General features: G+C 41.9%; 4 protein-coding genes across 4 annotated transcripts; 2 read left to right on the top strand and 2 right to left on the bottom strand.

Annotated features, from left to right (window-relative positions):
- Nucleotides 1-687: 687 nt before the first annotated feature.
- LOC131263844 (senecionine N-oxygenase-like) lies at nucleotides 688-2,030 on the top strand. Its single transcript, XM_058266113.1, has 2 exons — nucleotides 688-1,243; nucleotides 1,327-2,030. The coding sequence occupies exons 1-2, from the start codon at nucleotides 694-696 to the stop codon at nucleotides 2,028-2,030; spliced, it is 1,254 nt and encodes a 417-aa protein (XP_058122096.1). The 5' UTR covers nucleotides 688-693.
- Nucleotides 2,031-2,586: 556 nt separating this feature from the next.
- On the bottom strand, nucleotides 2,587-6,408 carry LOC131259445 (senecionine N-oxygenase). Its single transcript, XM_058260945.1, has 3 exons — nucleotides 6,394-6,408; nucleotides 3,464-4,022; nucleotides 2,587-3,398 (listed from the first exon to the last, which is right to left on the bottom strand). The coding sequence occupies exons 1-3, from the start codon at nucleotides 6,406-6,408 to the stop codon at nucleotides 2,695-2,697; spliced, it is 1,278 nt and encodes a 425-aa protein (XP_058116928.1). The 3' UTR covers nucleotides 2,587-2,694.
- Nucleotides 6,409-11,023: 4,615 nt separating this feature from the next.
- On the top strand, nucleotides 11,024-16,346 carry LOC131259435 (kinesin-like protein Klp68D). The gene is made up of 4 exons (XM_058260933.1): nucleotides 11,024-11,165; nucleotides 12,801-12,988; nucleotides 13,075-14,779; nucleotides 14,854-16,346. Exons 1-4 carry the CDS (start codon nucleotides 11,130-11,132, stop codon nucleotides 15,379-15,381), a joined length of 2,457 nt encoding a protein of 818 aa, XP_058116916.1. The 5' UTR covers nucleotides 11,024-11,129; the 3' UTR covers nucleotides 15,382-16,346.
- Nucleotides 16,347-16,464: 118 nt separating this feature from the next.
- LOC131259458 (N-terminal Xaa-Pro-Lys N-methyltransferase 1) lies at nucleotides 16,465-18,163 on the bottom strand. The gene has a single exon (XM_058260958.1). It carries the CDS (start codon nucleotides 18,093-18,095, stop codon nucleotides 17,322-17,324), a length of 774 nt encoding a protein of 257 aa, XP_058116941.1. The 5' UTR covers nucleotides 18,096-18,163; the 3' UTR covers nucleotides 16,465-17,321.
- Nucleotides 18,164-18,901: the final 738 nt, after the last annotated feature.

Raw genomic sequence — 18,901 nt, 5'->3', positions numbered from 1 at the left:
AAATGTTTCGTTAATGTATGAAGCAGTTCTTTATTTGATTCAATGGAATCCCGTCCTGTTAGAAAATCAGCCTATGAACCCCTTGACGGCGTGGGTTTGAATCCCAACCGAGGTGGAACCTGTTCGTGAGAGGACTTGACAAAGGAACAAGCCTAGTCTCCTTCATGGGACAGAAATGACCGAAAGGGTTTCGAATAAAGTGCTTTGTAATCTACGACTTGCTAACGATGTTAATCTGATGATTTTGTACACTAATACTCAACCTTTAATTCTAGATCCTTGCTTTCTGTATGTGCTATAGACCATTTCACCTTCATGAACAACTGTTGTATTGTTCATATTATTCGCGGTCGTTCGCCTAGTGTCCTTACCCTTCCATTGTGTTAGCGTACGCTGCCTCCGCCTCGCGAATGACCGAGTTAGCAATAGACAAGAAACGACAACAACGAAACCCACGCTACACCCGTTATCAATTGATTTCACGTTTCAATTGACTCCATTATGGAGGGCAGTCGCGAGAGTGAGAATGCATCGGTTGCACCTGCTGCATCTGGGGCACTGAATATGTTGTGAAAAGTAGAGGCGGTATAAATGTATCACTCTGGTAGAAGCCACTACAGTAAGGCCGACTTGCCTGAGTTCGCGGGTGTTACCAATTGGTGTCGAAGTTTAGTAAAGTTAGTAAAAGTGACCATGCGCTACTGCATCATAGGGGCAGGTATGGCCGGAATAGCTGCGGCACGCCGTGTACTAGAGATAGGTGGTGAAGTGACACTGTTCGAGCGGATGGACCAGATTGGGGGTACATGGATTTACACCGATGAGGTCGGAACGGACCGACATGGACTTCCCATCCATACCAGCATGTATCGGGGGTTGAGAACCAACCTGCCCAAGGAGGTGATGGGCTATCCCGATTTTTCGATACCGGATGAGCCGGACTCGTATATTGGTTCGGAGCGTATCCTCGCTTTTCTACGCTCGTACGCCGATCGTTTCAACATCAAAAAGCACATTAAGTTTGAACACCTTGTGCTCGCGGTGAGTCCTTCGGCTGACGATCGTTGGACGGTGGAGGTGGAGGATCTCGTCATGCATCAGCGACAGCTGTACAGCTTCGATTTTCTGTTCATCTGTAACGGTCACTATCACACGCCAAACCTGCCATCAATCGAAGGGCAGGAACACTTTGCCGGTGCACAACTGCACAGTCATGACTATCGTTGTGCGGACCATTACAAAGGTAAGCTTTCCGCGCGCATGTTACGGAACCTGGTGCACAACGGAGCAGATTTTAACTCGCTGCCTGTTTTCCTCATGCCTTAGACAAAGCGGTTCTCGTGATTGGCGCCGGGCCTTCCGGGATGGATATAGCGCTCGAGCTTGCGAAAAAGGCAAACCGTGTTACAATCAGCCATCATATGGAGCCCCTGACATTTCCCTTCCCTCCGAACCTAACGCAACAGTCTGATGTGGCCTGTCTTACGGAAGCTGGTGCTCGGTTCACCAACGGCCACAACGAAACGTTTGACGTGGTGTTGTACTGCACCGGTTTTCGGTATAATTTTCCATTCCTAAGCCCCAGCTGTGGCGTATCTGTCGAGGATAACCATGTCCAGCCACTGTACAAGCATTGTATCAACATTAACCGCCCGACGATGGCCTTCATCGGCCTTCCGTTTTATGTGTGCGCCGCTCAGATGATGGATCTGCAGGTTCGGTTTTGTTTGAAATATTTTACCGGCAGCCGGCACCTGCCCACGGGTAAGGATATGCTGGACGATATGCGACGGGAAATGGAGGATCGATGGCGGCGTGGTTACCGGAAGCGGCACGCACACATGATGGGCCCCGAACAGGGTCAATACTACGCCGATCTTGCCAGAACAGCTGATATTGAACCGATCGCACCGGTAATGACGAAACTGCACAACGAGAGCAGCCAACGTTTTGTAGACGATTTAATTCACTTTCGTGGGGACGTTTTTCGTATTATAGACGATGAACACTTTGAGTACGTCAAGGGTTAGGATTGGTAAAATTGTAATGGTAGACGGAAATATCATCAAATAAAAAAAAGAGGTCCCCCCGGAAGCTGTAGCTGTGAAGCATGATAGATACTGTCAGCAAAAGCAATTATACTCAGCGAGGAATCTGCACAAAAGTTGTGATTATTGAGCAAGGTTGAGTAAATAAGAAAAGAACACGTTGAATAAATAAGGAAATAAATAACACGCATGTTTGATAGTTCTCAGTGCTGTAAACAAGTTTGTTTTGCCCCTTGTAACATACTGTGGCAGTTGCGGAATGCGTGTTGCGCCAATAAACATAAACTCAATAAACCCTTTATGTGCCTTTGTTTCGAAACAAACACTCAGATATGACGTCAATGAGTATGAAATCAAATAAGTTAATCATCCGTGTGTTCTAACTTAATCATCCGGAACTAAACTGTTTAGATCTGTACTGAAAGGATGCCTACGGGTGTTTACGATTGACGTACTGGGACAACAGAACACAGATATATTCAAGCTTGTGTTAAATATTTATTGACATTATCATACAACTTCTACTATCAAGCTCGTACATAGTTTGCATCGATATCTTACTTAATTTAAATCAAAAATCACATTCCCATCCTTCTCCCAAGGGCTTTACATATTCGCTCATTAGACAACCCCCGGAAAAGTGCACCTAGTTCACTTTCACGAAGGTCTCATCGTCCACGATCCGGAACTTATCGTTGCGGAAATTCACTAGATCCTCCGAGAAGCGCATCGCACTGACCTTGTGTAGCTTCTTGATGACCGGTTTGATCGGTTCAATTTCGGCCGTCCGCGCCAGATCATCGTAGTAGTTATCCTCAACCGGGCCCATCATATGGGCTTGCCGCTTCTTCAGGCCACGCTTCCAGCGTTCCTCCATCTCCATGGCCGTGTCCGCGCTCATTTCCTCCTGCGTCGGCAGCGCCTTTCCACCACTGAAGAACTTGATGCAGAACCGTGCCTGCAGGTCCATCATCTGCGCCGCACAGACGTAAAACGGAAGTCCGATGAACGCCATCGATGGGTTTCGGATGTTGATGCAATGTTTATACAGCGGCTGCACGTAATTATCCTCGACCGTTATGCCGCAGTCGACACTCAGAAACGGGAACGTGTATTTGTAACCAGTGCTGTAGCAGATTACGCTGAAATCTTCACTGGTGCCATCTTCGTATAGGACACCCGTCTCGGTGAGACGCGCTACGTCCTGCTTCAGCGTGACATTGCTCGGGAACACCGTTTGCGGCTTATCCTTCAAGTGATGGCTTAGCGTTACACGGATCGCTTTCTTGGAGATCTCGTACGCCATGTCCATCCCCGAAGGTCCCGCTCCAATAACGAGCACAGTTTCTCCTGAAAAAAAAAATAGCTCATTTTAATAACTAGTTCGCATTTAGGAACTAGTTCTAAGTTGTTACCTTCAAACGGTTCATTACTGCGGTAGTCGTGGCTGTGCATCTGTTTGCCACGGTACACGTCCGCACCAGGATATTTGGGCAAGTTCGGTGTATGGTAGTGGCCATTGCACACCAACACGTAGTCGAAGGTGTACGTCAGCAGTTTATCGTTCGGGCAGTCACGCACGATCACTTCCCACGCCTTGTCGTCGATAGTTGGCTTCACGCGCACCACATAATGGCTGAACCGGATGTGCTCCATGATGCCGAACGCTTCGGCAAACTGCTGGAAAAAGTTCAGCATATCCTCCGCCGGGATGTACGAGCTGTCCTGCTCCGGAATCGGGAAGTCCGGGAAGCCCATGATCTCCTTCGGCAAGTTCGTCTTCAGACCCTTGTACATGCTCGAGTGCACATCGATGCCGTACTCGTTCTTGCCTGTCGCCTCGTTGAACACCCACGTTCCGCCGAGCTGCTTGCCCATCTCGAACACCATGACCTCTCCGCCGGCTTGTAATGCGTGCCGGGCAGCACAAAGCCCTGCCGTACCGGCTCCTATCACGCAGAATGTACGTTTGCTCTGTGGATCACAAACATGTTTGATTTATTTTCCCAACACGACGATGAATAACTATTTGCAATGCAGACACAAAATCAACGGACATTCCCATCGAACGTAGGATAATTAAAACGAGAGGAAATTCCCATTCACAACCATTTGCTGTTTCGCTGATAACACGGAGCCATTCGAAGCCGGCTCAAACTGGTTTAACACTGATCGTATGTCGTCGTTTTGTACCATTCTTACAAAAGGTTATAATTAATCAAATAATTAGCGCCGGTCAATTAAGTACTGCAAGCCCTCGTCCATGCCATGATAGCCCGATTTCGCGTGTTAGGCCACAGTCGTAATCACAATTCCCATCCCTACCCGGCCACGCCTTGTCCCTTAATCGACCAGTCTTATCAAGCCAGTTCTCTTTCTTTCTCTCCTATCTGGATCTATTGAACCGCGTGGTAAAAGGGAGACGAAATTGCACAATAAAGCTGAACAGAGTTTGTTTTTAAGCTTTTTGGGTCATTTGCATCAAGTTGAAATCGGTGTTTGACACACTTTCCAACGTAAAGTGGCCCAATTTATTCGAATGGAATAAAGATCGACGGCATCCAATCCAGACGGAAGCAGGCCATCGCACGCTGCACTGTGGGTCAGCTAAGAATAATCAATCCCCCGGCCACGCTTCGTTTCGATTGAGGGGTTTGCCATTTTGCGCGCGTAGTTCCGCATCCAAGACATGCTCAAGAAATACGATCGGCTGTTTTCAAGGTCCACCGGTTGAGAGGAAAAAGCTGGTTCAGAGTCCAGAAACGCTTAACCTATATGGTACCTTTCGATGCAATTTATTCGCTTCTTGTGAATATTCTTTTTCGTTACGTTTTTAAGTTGAACGCTGAGTGTAATATTTATGTTGATAATTTTTTTAACAGGGCCACAAAAACAAATGGCGGGTGAGAATATACCCCTGGATAGTAACAAATGTGCGTCTAAAACGTACCCTGGCAGCATCTTCCTCTTAGGTTATCGGCTTCTGGACTAACAATCGACCAGGAAAAATAGATTATGCATTAGGTCTGTTGCTATGTATCAGGTAGAATAACCGGATCCAGTGATAAGCCGGTCCTAATCATCCGTCCAGGGCGGTGCCTCATCTTCAACTCACCAAAGTTACCACTGAAAGTGTATTGGTTCCCTTTATTTAATTTTTTATTTGATTTTTTCTTTTTATTCAGCTGCATTGCCGGAATGTAGGAAGGGTTAAGCCAACTCTTGGCGGCATCTAGATACAAGCCACACAAAGGATGAACGCTACGCTAATGAATTTCACTGAAAAGGGAATTCAAAGGATTTAGCTGGATTTCACCATAGATACATGGAGAAAACAAAAAAATAAACAAAATAGATAACAATTGCTTCACTGTCGAAACTGTCGTAGAAAAGCACCCTTCCGGGAGGTACGCTGACGCCAAATGCATTAGCCAAGGGATTTATCCTCGGTGATATCGCAGCTTTGCTATCGAATTGGTTTACATAATTGACTGTCCACGTTGGTATCCCACGTCACCGGCCATGGCGTAGATGTGTGCTGTGGACATTGTCCAGGGGAGGCTACGTATTGAGGTGGAGAGTTTCTATTTTCAGTTTTTCTTCTACTATTTTTTTATTCTGTGTGTGTACATTGCAAAAGGTTCTATACGTTGTGAATTTATATGGTTAGAGCTTAATGCTACAACAAGGGTAAAAATAAATGTTTTTTCTTATTTTTTTTTATTAGTATTATAACGAACGATCGCCAATGTCACTCAGAGGAAATCTTGATTAATTCCAGAGAATATGTTGACTTTGCGTACATTAATCAATTTTCAGGGACACTATTATATCATCAATAAAGCAATATAAATTCAAATGAAATAAACAACCGTAGTAATTTAATCATAATAATCTACAGTATTAAAAGAAAGTTATATGATCTTTATCACCAGGTTGCGTTAACGAGATTAGTGATTATTTCTTGTTGGGGCAATAATGTTGGTGTTTAGTGATTAAAATCATAACACTTGATCATCATCGCGAGACATAAATGCACAACAAAGAAAGATAGACACGTAGATAGTTAACGATTTTTTATGGTGTGTTCAATCGGAAAATTTTACCAATGATTTTTTCACATTTCGTACAATGGATTAGCTGATGAAAAGATTTCCATTTTTTAAGAAAAACAAAACGCTTATGCTGATGAAGCTACACGCAAAGTGTTATGTGGCCGAGGTTGTAGAGATCAATGCACTGAGTCTTTGTTGGTAGTTCGGGGTGGCTAGAGCATGGAGTATTTTATTTCATTCATTTAAAAATGCACTACGATCATCGATGTTCACTCATTTTTCAAACGTACCTTTTCCGTTACCATGGTTTAGCTGAAGACAGACCGACAGACTGAGGTTCACTGACACCTTATTTTCAAATATAAAATGTAGTTGATTGTTTCAAAGTGCGTGCTGATAGCATCGATAAATGACGAGGTTGAACTGTTTGATGAATTTTCACTTCACTCGTGTGCCCCGTGAAATGAGATGTATACTTTTCAGTTCGATCTTTACTGCTGCACTATCGCAACTGGACTAACAGTCCATTCCGCGGGCCTTTTTTATTTATTATGCTAGCATAGACCGCGCAGCACCGTCGTATCTCCGTGACTTTGCCCTATTGGATGCAGTTCAGTTTTTTTCCTTTGCTCGGGGTTTACACATCATTTATATGATGCACGGCTTCTCATGCGATGCCCTAAAGCCCCACGCTACGCAATAGGAAATGGACCCTACGTCACGCTCGCTGATGTAGTTCTAACGCTTGATTTGTCATTCGTTCAATGGGAAATACCATGTTTGACAAATTGCTGAATATTTAACTATTAAGGATTCCGGGAATTTTTTAAATTAATTTACTACTGCTTTGGGTGAGCATGCTTTTATTGTTTATTTTGTGTACTACATTTGTTTGACCTATGTTTTCTTATAACACTAGGCTCCCAATTATCTGGGATAGGATTATCCGCTCTACTGGTTATCTGCGGCCATTTCTAGCTTTTTTCATCTTGTGCGGTGTAGTATCATTTCCCAGGCAACAACAGGACAAAATGTGTCGAGTGATGAACTATCTCCAAGAAAACTTTGTGAGTCACTTTCTGTGCCCGAATACATTCTGTTTACCGCTTCTACTTTCAAAGTAATCTTTTTTAAACTAGTGAATAATGACTCTCCGAACTTTGCGTTTTTGAATAAACTTCTTTCACTAACACTTGTTGACTGTACTGTTTCGTTGACAATTTTAACGACGGTCGCCTCATCTGCGCACTTGTGTTACACCTTACACCACGTGTATACACTGTTAGCGATTCTTCTTTTACCACAGATAATTAAGAGTTTACCGTAGTTTTGTTTCATGATTTAGAAATGTAGTGGATTATCAGGATGTTTTAAAACCATTTTTTATCTGTCACACATTCATTTAGTAGTTTGAATCATGCACAAAATCCTATAATAGATCTCAAAACCAATCTTTAATTTAATAATTTTTCAGAAGACTGAGGAAAATTTGATATTTTTAAATTGGTGACTGATTTAAGTTCACATATGAAAATCAACTAATTATTACTTTGAAACTACGAACCATGTTACTTTGTGTGTTCTGAATGACTTTCTTCAAATGTTAATTTGAAACATAATTAAGTCGTTAGAACGTGTTAGATTCGTGTTAATTTATATGACTCATGATAATTCATATTGATATCAAAACAAGTTTGTAACAGTATGGAGGTTTAGGTTGCAGAACTAAGTAAGTTATAAGCAAGGATGGTTCATATTACTTTTCGATTTCAACTGCCTCCAAAAAAATTTAACAATACGGCCCCCTACGTTACTGCTGCCACTTTTTTTTACCAATAAATCTATAGAATGAACACCGGCCATGACCCAATTAGATATTAATTGAACGATTTCAAAATGCTAAAAGTTCGCAAAAAAAAATAGCTTTGATTTTTTATTTTCATTTGGTTTTTATTCAACAAAGAAATAAATAAATACGGTAAAATAGAAATAAATAAGAAATACGGTAGAAATGTTTGTTATAATTTCGATGCAGAACTCAGAGTTTCATTTTTTTTTTTTTCAATGGAAGCAATCATTCTAAACATCGTAATGCTAGTAGGATTTAGCTAGATACATGGTTTTATCATCGATTGATATCTACCTTGTAAATGGTATATTAATTCCAAATCGACAGTGAAAATGCTTTCTCTGAATGAACAGGATTTGAACATTGGAAGATGTTCAATATTTTCCTACATCGCCTAACTAGTAGCTTCTAGATATGATTGGTAATATCTGGTAGGGGATTTTACGTGGTCTCGAATTCGCCTCAAAATCTCCCTTTATGACTTTGTGAGTTGCAAAGTCACTGATTCCAAATCCTATCGCGATTTTCCCCATTCAACGCTGTGTATACTACGTTATTTTTATGAAATATTATACACATTAATATTCCAATATGATTAGTTTACGTTCTGCTAACTTAAGAAATAGAGAGTTCTGCTAATCAAATATTCCAAAATGGAATGAAATGCTAGGTTGAACTGAATAAGTCATGCAACTTACGTACATCCCCAGAAATGTTACATCAACTGTTGGAGTTCATTTTTTTTACAAATATTGTATGTAGAAATCAAAACATATGTCTGGAATGTGATTGCCGATTGCATTCATAATCTACAAAAACTATCATACTCAGCGGTAGAACCCATATTGAAAAATTATAAACAATAACAAGATTTTTTCCGATTCAAACTAGAATCACAGTGTATTTGCGCGAAAATTAATTAAATTTTGCAAATTGCGTTTGATATCAAATAAACTATACAATATGATATTCTCCTTGTTGCTACAGACCTGCCAATATTTTCCGAAAAATTGATTTCTTAAACAAGATTTTTTTAAGACAAAATGAGTGCGTGGTCCAAACAGTGGTCTTTTTGACCGCAAATTCAAATTTCGATTTCAATATCCCGAAACCGGCTGAATATTTTTGCAAAAACCAAGGCTTTTCTTAAAATTTAAACTGAACTTACAGCTGAAGTAAAAATTTCAGATTTATCTGTTTGGCCGCTCTTTTTAACAGGCTATATCTCCACTTTGGGGGTGCCCATGGCGCAGCGGTAGCGCGAGGAAACACCACACCACAGGTGTGGGATCGAATCTCGAGTCTGGCACCCTCCGGTATTACGAACGGCTGACCACCGATCTATAATATACCGTCTTTCGGTCACACAAACTCTCTTCGGAGAGAGGCCTTGTCCCACTAGGGGATGTCGTGCCATATAAAAAAAAAAATATATATATCTCCACTATCTTTGAAGATTTACCAAATCAGTTAACGATTACATTTAAGTAGATTTGTTGACTATCCTTTGGTGTCTTTGGTTTTTTGATGCACCGCTTCATCATTCCGCTAGTTGGATGAATTTTTTTTGCTTTTTTTTCAAAATGTATTATATAAATCCAGAAAAAAAGTTAGAGAGCAAATACATTAAGCAACATTTAAAAATCGGTAAAAACAGAAATGAAGCCCCCAGCCGAAATCACTGTCGTCGCGACAACATAAACTCCCTCATGCATTACTTGCATGAGTTTATGAAAATTTGTCTACACAATCAACCTAGGGGTGCGGTATGAGGGGGTCCACGAGCCCCATCTCTATCACAAATTTATAACAAACTCCCTTTTGTTCAAACTCATTGGTTTATGTTGTTCATCTTAGTTTAACCGATTAGATCAAACTATTACAGATTCTAACGGAAATTTAACGGTTCAAATATTCCAAAACATCAAGCAAACAAAAAAATATGGGTAAAATCCCAAATGAGGCCCCCTACTCGTCGCATCGTCGCTAATTTTTCTAAGTTTGCGCCTGAAAGTTATGCAATAGGTGACACATCAATTCAGTTTGAATATTTGAACCGTTGAATTTCCGTTAGAAGCTGTAATGATTTGAACTAATCGGTTAAACTGGGCAAGATGGACAGCATAAACCAATGAGTTGAACTGAAGAAATGAGTTTGAAACGGCAGCGCGCCCGAGGCGAGCGCAGCGAGCGGACTGCGCTAGGTCTACCGAAAAAGAGAGTTTGTTATAATTTTGAGTAGTAAGAGGGCCCGTAGGCCCCCTCATACCGCATCCCTAGGTTGATTGCGTAGCCGAAATTAACGGTACACACGACGGTTCAAATACTCGTAGGTCGAAATTAATTAATTGATCACCTAATGCATACACTCGGGTATATCCTCGCACAAGAGGTCGACCACGAGCCACGACCAAAAAAACGAAGGCCGGGGCCTCATTTACTCTTTTACCGATAAAGTATATTACCCTGCATTCAACCTAAACTGCATGATTAATTTCAATCGTTATGTTCTTTTAAGCGAACCGTTAGCTTGTGTCGCAAGTATCGCATTTTTCATAGCTTCAGGCGCAAACGAGAACCAGCAGGAAGAGGAGAATCTAGACCGGGGCCTCATTTACCCTTTTACCGGCAATCGCTACCGTTATTTAAACTGTAGATCCTTTCTTCTATTAACCTTAAACATAAGGTATGCTTTGTGCTGCAAAAGACCCATCCGCTAGCAGTTTTATAGTGATGGGTATTAAAGCTCCATCAAATCAGGTTCAATTCCTTAAAATCCAATCCGATAAAGTGGAAAATGTTTTGCGCTCTTGACCCCACAGTTGTTAGTCATTATCAATCGAGTAAATGTAAAATTAAATCTACTCCCGGATGAAGATTGATTTTTCTCATATTTGGTAAATGTAGTTGCTGAATAAAGAAATCTAGCCTTACTAAATGAAAGACGATTGAAAACATTCGCTCCATCTCCGACTTCACATCTCTAATTCCGATGTTGGGATCAGAACTGTGTTCATGTTGAAGTGCTCACCTCTAGTTGGAAACCAGCTGAATCGATATCGCAAACAAACCTTCCAATCTAGTCACCAGTATGTTTTCCGGATGTGAAAAATCTCTGTACATCATGAAAAATTGAGTGTTTTGTTGACAATTTCACAGTGAACGGCAACTAAAGCAATGGATCGAAGTACCAAAACGAAAACCAGTCCTTCGGTAGGTATACCGTGTAAAAGTTTGAGAAAAAAGCAAATGTCTCCTTGAACTCCCATCGCTGCCTTGAAAAATGGTGTATGGCATCATCGGTCAAATTTAGAGCTCGAAGGGGGTGTTGGGTATTCAATACTACGATTTAACAGGGAAGTTGAACGAAAATCGTTGTCTTCTGTTTGCGGTAATAACTTGTAATCGGTGTAAGAAGATGATCGTGCGGTTGAGAAACAAACAAAAGAGAAAAAAGATTGGCAACCAAAGTGAAGTACAGTCAATCGCGAAAGGGAGCATACATATCCAAAGAGAAAAAAAAACTCTTAACATTAGCGAAATTAGAAATATTCCAATTTACTTTTTCAATGTATTTCAATAGCGAATAAGATGGACAATACAAAACTAAAAAAAAAGGAAATATTTTGAATGATTGCTTTTCATAACTTTCCCATGAAAATGCTTTTCATAACTTTCCCGTACCGTAAAATTCAACTTACAGGGTCCAAATTGCTAACATTAGTTCGGGCACTTTTGTGTGTATCCAAAATGTGCTAAGATCGATATTTGGACAGTCTTTTGCTCAAAATATGAACCGCCCCTACTTGAAATAAACGGACATTGCTATGCGTTCCCAGTTATATAGTAAGTGTTTCGATTGATTTTTTGTATCAGTTTACAAAGAAAAAATAGTGCATTCAAATGGAATCCTCATTAATCCTCATACACGCACTCCATATTTAGGAGATCCGCCAATGCTGATGCGGTCCGGAAAATTACCCTGGAATATTATATACCATGACATTACGCATAAATCAGTCTATTTTTATCGGGTTTTGCGACAGAAACTACAAATTTGTCTGGTAAAATTGGAAACATACAATTTTTCGATCACTCTACGATCAAAATGAGTTATTTACTAATCCTAGAACGTTATATTACTTTACATTGAGGCTTCTGGTATAACAGGCCAATGGTATAAATATCGACATGATTATTGCCACAATTAGAATAATTTTCTTTTAAAAAAAGGTAATTCGAAGTCGAATTAGTCAGAGCAATAGTTTTTGTTAAATTTTTACATATCAAACACAATCAATAAGATAACAGAATTTTTAAATCCACATATTTTCATTGTTTTATTTGTCACACTTCGGCAATCGGCTTTTTGCTTTGGTTCGATAAAAATGCAGAAATAATTGTTGGACTACGCACAATTTTGTGGTTCACTGTAGTTGCACAACACCAGTAGGATGTTCCACTTGTCTGGTACCCTCAAAAGTGTGGCTGGTAGCGTCAACGCGTCAAGCAGCTCTCAATCTTTGGGTTGTGTCTGCCTGATCGTGATTTGAAATATTAGCCACCACACTTTCGCCCACGATTCATCCAAGGGAGCCCTCGTGGTGAACCGAAGTGTGACTAACAGCTATTAAAATCGAAAGTGTTGAAATACTAAAATGCCAGTGCGCAAAGAGCATCGTGCCGTTTGTAGTGTGATTTAAATTTTGCCATTGAAAAACGAGGCGGCCGCTTCATGAACAAACTTAAGAAGCATACGTCAACTTTTTGCTATTCGGTGCATATGAGATGTAATTTAAAAAATATCTTGTACTAATAATGTAATTGTTATTGTTTTCTTTCCTGCAGACTGCCAAAAACGAGTGCGTACAGGTGGTCGTACGATGTCGGCCGCTTAACAACAAGGAATTGACTGGCAACTTTCAAAAGGTGGTCGATGTGTTTCCGAGCAGAGGTGTGATTGAAATACTAAACTGCAATGAAGCGTCGCGGGAGAACAAAAAAATGTTCACGTATGATGCCGTGTATGATTACAAGTAAGGATATGAGTTGTCAGCATAGTAACGGCACACCGAATGTGACCATTATTTATTTATGGGTGCATTTATTTTGCAAAATGTAGCTCAACGCAGCAAACGATCTACGATGAGGTGGTACGTCCGTTGGTCGCCTCAGTTATGGAGGGCTTTAACGGATGTGTTTTTGCGTACGGCCAAACGGGAACGGGTAAAACGCACACCATGGAAGGTATAAAAAATGATCCCGACCAGAAAGGCATCATCCCGCGGGCGTTCGAGCAGGTTTGGGCTCACATTAATCGTGCTCAGAACATGAACTTCCTGGTGGCAGTTTCGTATTTGGAAATTTACATGGAGGAACTGCGCGATTTGCTGAAACCGAACTCAACCACCTCGCTGGAGTTGCGCGAACGGGATGGCGGCATAGTGGTGCCAAACCTACACTCAGTCCTCTGCAAGAGCGTGGAAGACATGATGAACGTGATGTACCAAGGAAACAAGAACCGTACGGTCGGGTTCACTAACATGAACGAGCACAGTTCCCGATCGCATGCCATTTTTCTGATCAAAATCGAAATGTGCGAAGCAGGATCGACTCTGGTGAAGGTTGGAAAGTTGAACCTGATCGATCTGGCTGGTAGCGAACGACAGTCGAAAACTGGTGCTACGGCGGATCGCCTAAAAGAGGCTAGTAAAATAAACCGTGCCCTGTCGTCTCTGGGAAATGTTATTTCGGCTTTGGCGGAAAAATCACCCCATGTACCGTACCGCGATTCGAAGCTGACGCGTTTGCTGCAGGATTCGTTGGGCGGCAATTCGAAAACGATCATGATCGCCAACATCGGACCGTCGGAGTTTAACTACAATGAAACGCTCACAACGCTTCGTTACGCCCATCGCGCCAAAACGATCGAAAACAAACCCGTCAAGAATGAAGATCCGCAGGATACGAAGTTGCGCGAGTATCAGAAGGAAATTGCCGAACTTCGCAAACTCATCAGCGAGCGCCAGAAGCGAGAAAAGACGGTGCATCGCGAGAAGAAGACGAAAAAGAAGGCGATACGCGTAAAGCGTGAACCGAGTTTGACTCTGTCGGACGAAAAATCCGACTCCGAAGTCGAAGAAGAGGACGACTGCGAAAAGGAAAACGAACAGGACACAAACGAGCTGGACGCGAAGGCAAAGGAGGAGCTGATGAAGGAGCGCGAAGCAACGGTGGCGCTGGCGTCGAAGCTGCAGGAACTGGAGGGTCAGCTAGTCAAGGGTGGTAAGAACATTCTCGATACTTATACGGAACGACAGTTCGAGCTGGAGAAGAAGCTGTCGGAAATTGCCGAACGAAAGAAGCGAGAGATCGAAATGCAGCAACAGTTGGAGCTGCAGGAGGAGTCGACTATGGAAATTCGCGAAACGTTTACCTCACTCCAGCAGGAGGTTGAGCTGAAGACTCGCAAGCTGAAGAAGTGCTATGCCAAGTGTATGGCCCTGAAGCAGGAGCTACAGGATACGCGGGACGAGCACAATCGCGACCGACGCGAGCTAGAAATGACGCAGAATGAGCTGATCAAGGAGCTGAAGCGGCTCCTGTTGATAATTGACAATTTCGTCCCGGCGGAGGTAAAATCGCGACTTTACACGCAGGCCAAATACGATGATGAGGCCGAAGAATGGTTCCTTAATGGGAGCATGATGCTTAACAATCATCACGCTCTAGTGCGCCCAGTGGCCGACCCGAGCCGCAGGCGGCCAATGAGTGAGTATGCGCTGCATATGATTAAGACAAACTCGCTCGAAGCTATCCGATACAAGGTAGGATATGTTCGTTTATTGTTTATATTTACTCCTGGAACTCTATTAAACATATCGTGTTTCACTTGTTACAGGGTGAAAATATTATCAACTATGAGTTGGATATGCCACTGAGGACTACGTACGAATACTCAAACCCGAAAGTTTCGGCCTCGTTGCAGGCAGTCTTAGCCGAAGCAATGCAAACGGAAGATGATATCGATATCACCGATCAATCGAATTACGCTAGCATAATGAAGATGCGCTTGGATCAAATTACCAAGCGCAACGTGCAAGAGCAGGCTGCCAATGCTGCCAATGGTCCCGCTGGGGTTAACGGTGGAGCTGGTGTAAGTGGCGGGATTGCATCCGGATCGAGCTTGGCTGGCGGTGGTAGCAGTGGCTCATCCGGGATAGCAACCGGCGCAAGCAGCATTATAGGCAGCGGCAGCAGCACTAGCCGGGCTAGATCTTCGATTTACAACCGTGGCAAATCTGCGGCACCGGCTTTCGGAGCACATTCGGCTGCACCGATCAAGAAGACATCTGCCTCGGCGATGATGACCAGCAGCCATGGAAGCGGGAACACGTTCCCGAAAGCGCGCGGTCTCATACCGAAGTAGAGTCTGCGCCACGGTGAAACTGAAGTACTCATCTAGCATCATCCTCATTATCATTGGCCCCGTAATGGGTGTATCATAAATCGAGCGGCTCGGACCATTCACTCTCACATCGCAAGGATAGAGCCGGTAAACACGCTTAATTTTGCAACCTGAAAAACGTTGGTTTTTCGAAAAAAGTTCTTTACCCTTAGATTCGAACCAAATGAATCCGATGCGTGGCAAGCGTTTGTTTTTTGTTTGCTTAATTTATTTCACCAACCCGACTGATGGTAGAATGCAGGAAAAGTTTCACTTACGCGCGCGCTAGCTTAAAAATTCACAGCTTTTGCGGGAACTGGAAAAGAAGTTTATGTGTAGCAAGTACTAGTGACTAACGAATTTCATCCGCAGTGATGAATGGAAGGAAATGAACAGTTTATCCAAAGTAAATCGGAGTAAGTTTATTGTGCAGAATGGATGATTCGATACAGATATAGTCAGATAATTAATGGGAAGTAATTATAAAAATACTCGTAATTTCCATATTCGACAGTTTAACCAAATTCGGTATGCAAAGTATCCGTGTTGTGTTTTTCGGTACTCGGTATGCAACACACATTTCGTGTCGATGATTCTTTCTCTCGAAGGAAATGTGAATTCCCATGAGTATTTATTTTGTTACTTACGAAATTATTATTCACGTATGAAATATGTCTTTTATATTCCTCTCTACCTTCTATGTTTCGCTTCGGTTCTTTGGAAAGCATTATGCTGTATCTTGTATAGTTTAGGTAACGTAAAGGGCGTTTATTTTCTAGATTAACCAAACATTTAGTCAAGCATTGAGTCTTTACGTTGTTAACTTTTTGTTTCCTTAATACTAGGGCTAAAGGCATTTGACACGAATTTGTTGTATTTTGTGATAACTGTTTTGTTTTGTAAATATGTTCGACTGCAATGAGAAAGGAAAAGAATATGGAACAGTATTTTTCGGTTTGTTTTTGTTTTCTTAGTTTTAAAAATAAAGGTTCATTCTTTCCTAGTTTTAAAATTTTGAGCATGACATAATCAGTACCCCACCGAGTACAGGGTGCATCGAGTATTAAATGTTCCAAAAACACTTGCAACACATCAATTTAGACCATGTTGATGAGTGTACTTTTCATTCACGTATGTTAAACGAACCTTCTACATTGCCATAACCGGACATCATGGTTTTTACACTCTCATTCATTATTTATAACGCATAACACAAAGCATTATGGAAAGAAGCATAAAGCTATAGCTCTGCAATTCATCCATCATACATTTGCAAAATAATCAGTGAGTGTGACGCAAAATTAGTAATGGTGAATGTAGTATATAATCCTGGTTTTTTTTTCTATTGGTACCCCTCTAGCAAATCATCCAGGTGAAATAACTAAACCTATCTTTAGATCAAGAATTAAAATTCTATCCTAATCCTACCAATGCACAAGCCCTTTGTACTAAATCATAATCGGTAGAATTAATTGTGTGCTTCACCCACCAGCCTAGGATATTGTTGCAACATGTGCAAATCCATATGAATTCAGTGTTCAATTATTTAAAACTAACTTCCATTGTAACGCTTTTGAAAGATTATCAGTAACGGTAATTTTCTCTGCTTGGAAATCAACAAAATTAATCACAACGCTCTGCATTGAATGAATTTACACTCAAATAAATAAAATAATACAAAAATTCAAATACAAGTAGAAGATTGGACATGATTTCAGTCTGCACAGTCTGAGGGTCGAAGAAGGAAAAGGAAAAATAGGATAGGTAACCCTAGTTGAACGTTTAGCACAACTCCACGAATACAGTCGGTGCAACCAACGGAGAATGTAGAAAAGATGAAGAATATACTATCTGGAAAAAATAAAGCAAACTATATGGCAAACAGGAACCCATGGTGAATGCTGCTGCATGTGCGCATGCATTTAATTCTTTATTACAGGCCTTAGTGCAAGCATGTACACCGGATACAGATCCTTGGGGAAGCTTGTTTGTCGCTGCTCCTTGACAACACGCATGTTGCCCTCCTTTATCAACTGCTTCATAACCGCCAACGGGCGTGTCACAGAAGAGTCCTGCTGGTCGACATCCACTATATTGCTAGAGGTGAAATTTTCCTTTATAACCATCATTCCGCCTCGTGCGAGACCTTTCGTGCAGCGGATGAAAAACTGCACTGCATCCTGATCCGTAAGATGGCCCAATACCCACTGGACCCAGATAATGTCGTAGCGTCCTTGTTCTGGGCTGAAATCCTGCAGCCCGGAATTGTATACCGTACCCAACTTAGGGCCACAGTCCGCTAGTTCGGCTCGGGCAGTCTGGCAGAATTGTTCATCCTGTTCGACGAGGTCAATTTGTTCGTACAAAGGCACGAGCAGGTTCTTAGTGATGCGCCCAATTCCTGCGCCACAGTCCAGCGCTCGCTTGCGTCCCGGTGCCGGCTTCAGTTTGTACAAGTGCTTTAGGAATTGCTCTGAGCCGCGTATATCTATGAATGAGATGGCTCCGAAACCGCCGAGCATGCCGTCAACGGTTGGTGAGACGTTGGACCAATACTTTTTGGCATTATTGTAGGAACATATTCTGTCGGTTTGCACGTTTTCTTCGGTGGTGCTAGATGTATCCGAGGTAGGTTGGTGGTCGTTGTTTTGGGATGACTCGTTGTCGTTCAATTCGTTGGCAGACCCGTTGTCCATTGAGATGAGCGATAAGGAACACTTAGTGAAATAAACAAAGTACGATTCAATTTAGAACACAATCTATCCTCCCTGACAACAAAAAAGCTGACAACTAGTGTTGGCAGAATCGGGATTCGGAAGTTTCGAAGATTCGATCCCTAGACGGATTCCAACGATTCGAATCCCATTTGACGGATTCTAAAGATTCGAATCCCATCTGACAGATTCTAAAGATTTCCCGGCTGACAGACATTTAAATTGTTGCTGGTACTATGTAGTTCCAGCAAGAGTCCCAGCAATCTGCCATGGAAAAACATGCTGTAACTACATGACAGCTGCAAAAAATTTGAAATTTTGTCAACCGGGTTGGATCCCATTTGACGGATTCTAAATATTTGATTCGATTCGACTTGATCCTAAACTGTTTGAATCGACTCAATGATTTGAGTCGAATTAGTCACATAACTAGCCGATCTAGAGACAATTGAGGGTATTATGATCCAGTTCCGCGTTATTGCTCGAAAGTTTCCGCATATTTGCTAGAATAGCAACCTGGGTATTTATACAAGTATTCCAAGGTATATAAATATATCCGCGTGACCACATTAGGCGTACCATACCAAAAACTTGGTACGGTCGAGCTCCAGCGTACCATACCAAATGCAACCCAGCACTTCTGGGTTGGCTGACGATGGTGTGCTCGAAAGAGCTCGATGAAGTGCTCGACTTTTCATATTGGTAAGAACTTGTCGAGCAATTATCAGTTAATTTGTGAAGAGCATCTCCAAAAAGTTAATTGATAGAAAATAATAGCATATTTTAGA

The sequence above is a fragment of the Anopheles coustani genome, chromosome 3 (genome assembly GCF_943734705.1).
Source record: "Anopheles coustani chromosome 3, idAnoCousDA_361_x.2, whole genome shotgun sequence".
Taxonomy (NCBI): Eukaryota; Metazoa; Arthropoda; class Insecta; order Diptera; family Culicidae; genus Anopheles; species Anopheles coustani.
Note: the sequence above shows the minus strand (reverse complement) of the source record. Positions and strands in the feature narration are given on the sequence as shown.

What these genes read in the sequence shown, in the direction of transcription:
- LOC131259445 (XM_058260945.1), bottom strand. An exon ending in CAGTAATGAACCGTTTGAAG is followed by an intron (nt 3,399 to 3,463) that starts GTAACAACTTAG and finishes TTTTTTTTTCAG; the next exon opens with GAGAAACTGTGCTCGTTATT.
- LOC131259435 (XM_058260933.1), top strand. Translation starts at nt 11,130, where the DNA reads ATGGATCGAAGTACCAAAACGAAAACCAGTCCTTCG. An exon ending in GATGCCGTGTATGATTACAA is followed by an intron (nt 12,989 to 13,074) that starts GTAAGGATATGA and finishes TGCAAAATGTAG; the next exon opens with CTCAACGCAGCAAACGATCT. An exon ending in TCGAAGCTATCCGATACAAG is followed by an intron (nt 14,780 to 14,853) that starts GTAGGATATGTT and finishes CACTTGTTACAG; the next exon opens with GGTGAAAATATTATCAACTA.
- LOC131259458 (XM_058260958.1), bottom strand. Translation starts at nt 18,095, where the DNA reads ATGGACAACGGGTCTGCCAACGAATTGAACGACAACGAGTCATCCCAA.
- LOC131263844 (XM_058266113.1), top strand. Translation starts at nt 694, where the DNA reads ATGCGCTACTGCATCATAGGGGCAGGTATGGCCGGAATAGCTGCGGCA. An exon ending in TTGTGCGGACCATTACAAAG is followed by an intron (nt 1,244 to 1,326) that starts GTAAGCTTTCCG and finishes CTCATGCCTTAG; the next exon opens with ACAAAGCGGTTCTCGTGATT.